The sequence below is a fragment of the Macaca fascicularis genome, chromosome 1, assembly GCF_037993035.2.
Source record: "Macaca fascicularis isolate 582-1 chromosome 1, T2T-MFA8v1.1".
Classification (NCBI taxonomy): Eukaryota; Metazoa; Chordata; class Mammalia; order Primates; family Cercopithecidae; genus Macaca; species Macaca fascicularis.
In genome coordinates, this window is record NC_088375.1 from 24837239 (window position 1) to 24840550 (window position 3312).

Here is a 3312-nt window from a genome sequence, read left to right on the forward strand (position 1 = left end):
TTTAGTGTTGTCCATTCAACTCACTTTGAGTGTAGCTCTCCCCCATTTTTTGAGGAGAGAATACTTGGTTAATTCCAAGTTCCACCCCTTGGGATAAGGATGGGACAGTACATCTAAGTTTCGGGTAATGAAGTGGGTAAAAAGAATAGTTTTTTTTTGGTTGTTTTTGTTTTGAGATGAAGTCTCACTCTGTCACCCGGGCTACAGAGTGCAATGGCAAGATCTCAGATCACTGCAACCTCCGCCTCCCAGGTTCAAGTGATTCTCCCACCTCAGCCTACCAAGTAGCTGGGAATACCGGCATGCGCCACCACGCCCGGCTCATTTTTGTATTTTTAGTAGAGATGGGGTTTCACCATGCTGGCTAGGCTGGTCTCGAACTCCTGACCTCAAATGATCTGACCACCTCAGCCTCCCAAATGCTGGGATTACAGGCGTGAGCCACAGTGCCTGGCCAAGAGCAGTTAAGTGCCCCATAACAAAGAGAGGCACTGGAAGTTACCTTTGTCCCAGGGCTGTCTTCTCATCTGCAAGCCATCACAGCCACGTGGCTCTTTCCTCTCTACCTTTGTGGTGGATGTGTCAGAGGCACGTGAACCAGAGCGACTCCATCTTGAATAGGGGCTGGGTAAAATAAGGCTGAGACCTACTGGGCTGCATTCCCAGGAGGTTAGGCATTCTTACTCACTGGATGAGATAGTAGGTAAGCACAAGGTACAGGTCACAAAGACGTTGCTGATAGAAGGATGCAGTAGAGAAGCCGGCCAAAACCTACCAAACCCAAGATGATGATGAAAGTGACCTCTAGTCGTCCTCACTGCTCATTATACACTAATTATAATGCATTTGCATGCTACAAGACAATCACACCAGCACCTTGACAGTTAATAAATGCCATGCCAATGCCCAGAAGCTACCCTATATGGTCTAAAAAGGGGTGGAACTCTCAGTTCCAGGAATTGCTCACCCTTCCCGGAAAACTCATGAAAAGTCCACCCCTGTTTAGCATATAATCAAGAAACAGCCAACCAGCAGACCTCAGGGCTGCTCTGCCTATGGATTAGTCATTCTTTTATTCCTTTACCTTCTTAATAAACTTGCTTTCACTTTATGGATTTGCCTTGAATTCTTTCTTGCACAAGATCCAAGAACCCTCTCTTGGGGTCTGGATCGAGACCCCTTTCCAGTAACAGACGCCTGCAACACTGCCAAGGCTTCTGAACATGAGGCAAGCCAGTCTGCCTCGTCCTCATCTTAACCCAAGACCTCTAAGGTTTCTAGCCCGCTCACAATGTTTCTCCCTTCTCCGCATCAGATCTCTGGACCTCAGGCTGCTGGGACACTGTGAGGCAGTCCTCGAGTAACTCATGGAGCTACAGTGACTATTGCTCTGACATCGTGTGTGCCTCTCTAAGGGCCTCACTGTCTGCCTACGCTACAGCTTGGGGAGCAAGGCACGAGTGCCCTCTTGCCTCAGGCCCTAACCCCACCAAACCAATCAGAGGTTTATTTTTGTTCGTTTGTTTTGTGCCGTTGTCCTAGGTTTCTTGAAAATATTACAGTATTGCAGAAAGATTCAAACAGATCCCTGAGGCGTTTTGAAAGTCATGTCACCTGTAGGCTGACTGACCTGCAGGTTGGACAGACTGCCAAATGCTGGAGTCCAAAAGCATTTTCTTAGCATCAGGATCTACTTCAATGATCTCCTGATCCAGGGCTGAGACCTCGGGAACATGATTGTCTCTTTTTTCTCCCTCCTCCTCCTGCAGCTTGATGGAGATACCTCTTACTGCGTCCCTCCGAATCCACTTCATCAGATGCGTGACATAGCCTGCTATCTTGTTGTGGAGCTTCTTGCTGGGGATAATGGTGATCTCCTCACACACGTGCTTGTCCGTGTGGCAGTCGTTGCCCAGGCACGTGTAGTACTTTTCTATGATGACCCGGACTGCCTTCTTCATGGTTTGGGTGTGAACGCGGCCCATGTTGGCGGGTCCTTGGTAAAAGAGGCCCTATCAGAGGTTTCTAACACATTTTCTACACCCCACTGCTGGCATGAAGTCAACGGGGTAGGGGGAGAGGGGTTAGGACTCTGAACATTCTCACAGGGAAGCCCAACAATATCAATATCTTACTTTCCTGCTTTCCTTTCCCAACTCTCGGGTCCCTCCCCTTTTGGAATGTAAAACTATCTCTTACATCAGAGCTACTCAAAGTGCTGGTTGGCAACAAGCTAAGTCTGGTTGGTGTCAGCACGTAAATCACCGTATTGCTTCCTTCATCAAGAAAGTCTTGCTAAAAAAAAAAAAAAAAAAAAAAAAACCAACAACGAAAAAAAAAAAAACAGCAATAGTGCCAACTGAACGAAACAGTGTTCGTAGTGATAAAGTTGATTTACATTCTGGAATAGGCTTCTTATCTCAGTAATAAACAGGTCTCAGGAGGTAGCCGAGTTTGTTGTATGTTCCTACCTATTCTGTGGTTTGTGGATAAATTTTATGCCCAGCTTCCTTCCAGCTTCGGCTTTTTTTTTTTTTTTTTTTTTTTTTTTTTGAGGCGGAGTATCGCTCTGTCGCCCAGGCTGGAGTGCAGTGGCGCAATCTCGGCTCACTGCAAGCTCCGCCTCCCGGGTTCCCGCCATTCTCCTGCCTCAGCCTCCCGAGTAGCTGGGACTACAGGCGCCGCCACCACGCCCGGCTAATTTTTTTTTGTATTTTTAGTGGAGACGGGGTTTCATTGTGTTAGCCAGGATGGTCTCGATCTCCTGACCTCGTGATCCGCCCGTCTCGGCCTCCCAAAGTGCTGGGATTACAGGCTTGAGCCACCGCGCCCGGCCCCAGCTTCGGCTTTTGATGCTCAAAGCCAGCTTTTGGAATTTAAAAAACCTTTCCACTCTCTGGTACCTTGTCTTTCAAGACTGTTGTTTCAGCTCTGAGTTTCAACAACCCCATCCAACAATTCCATTGACTCCTTTGTTCCAGCCTGTGTCTGCCCTCGTCCGGAGAATATTTTTTTTTAAATCATTGCTGAGAGACTGGTGAGGAAAAGATAATAATTCTGCCTCTGCGCTGTTCAGCTTTTTAATTGTATCTCCTGTCTCCCTGGCTAGAATGTGGCATAGTTTTTAAGGTTGAGATTTATTTTATAAAGAAGAATTAATTCTCTAAGCATTCAGATTAATCAAAGTTTGCCTAGCTCTTTGTAAAAATGACTTTTTAATTACCAGTCATTTTGAATCTGCTCCCCTCTAACAGCACACATAATGAAAAAGTCACCCAATTAATGTGATGTTTGTTAAGAATATGTAATGAC

At 46.5% G+C, this 3312-nt stretch overlaps 1 protein-coding gene across 1 annotated transcript; it reads right to left on the reverse strand.

The window, feature by feature from the left end:
- Window positions 1-516: 516 nt before the first annotated feature.
- Window positions 517-2455, reverse strand: LOC102115405 (small ribosomal subunit protein eS17-like). Its single transcript, XM_015444945.3, has one exon. It carries the CDS (start codon window positions 1983-1985, stop codon window positions 1611-1613), a length of 375 nt encoding a protein of 124 aa, XP_015300431.3. The 5' UTR covers window positions 1986-2455; the 3' UTR covers window positions 517-1610.
- Window positions 2456-3312: the final 857 nt, after the last annotated feature.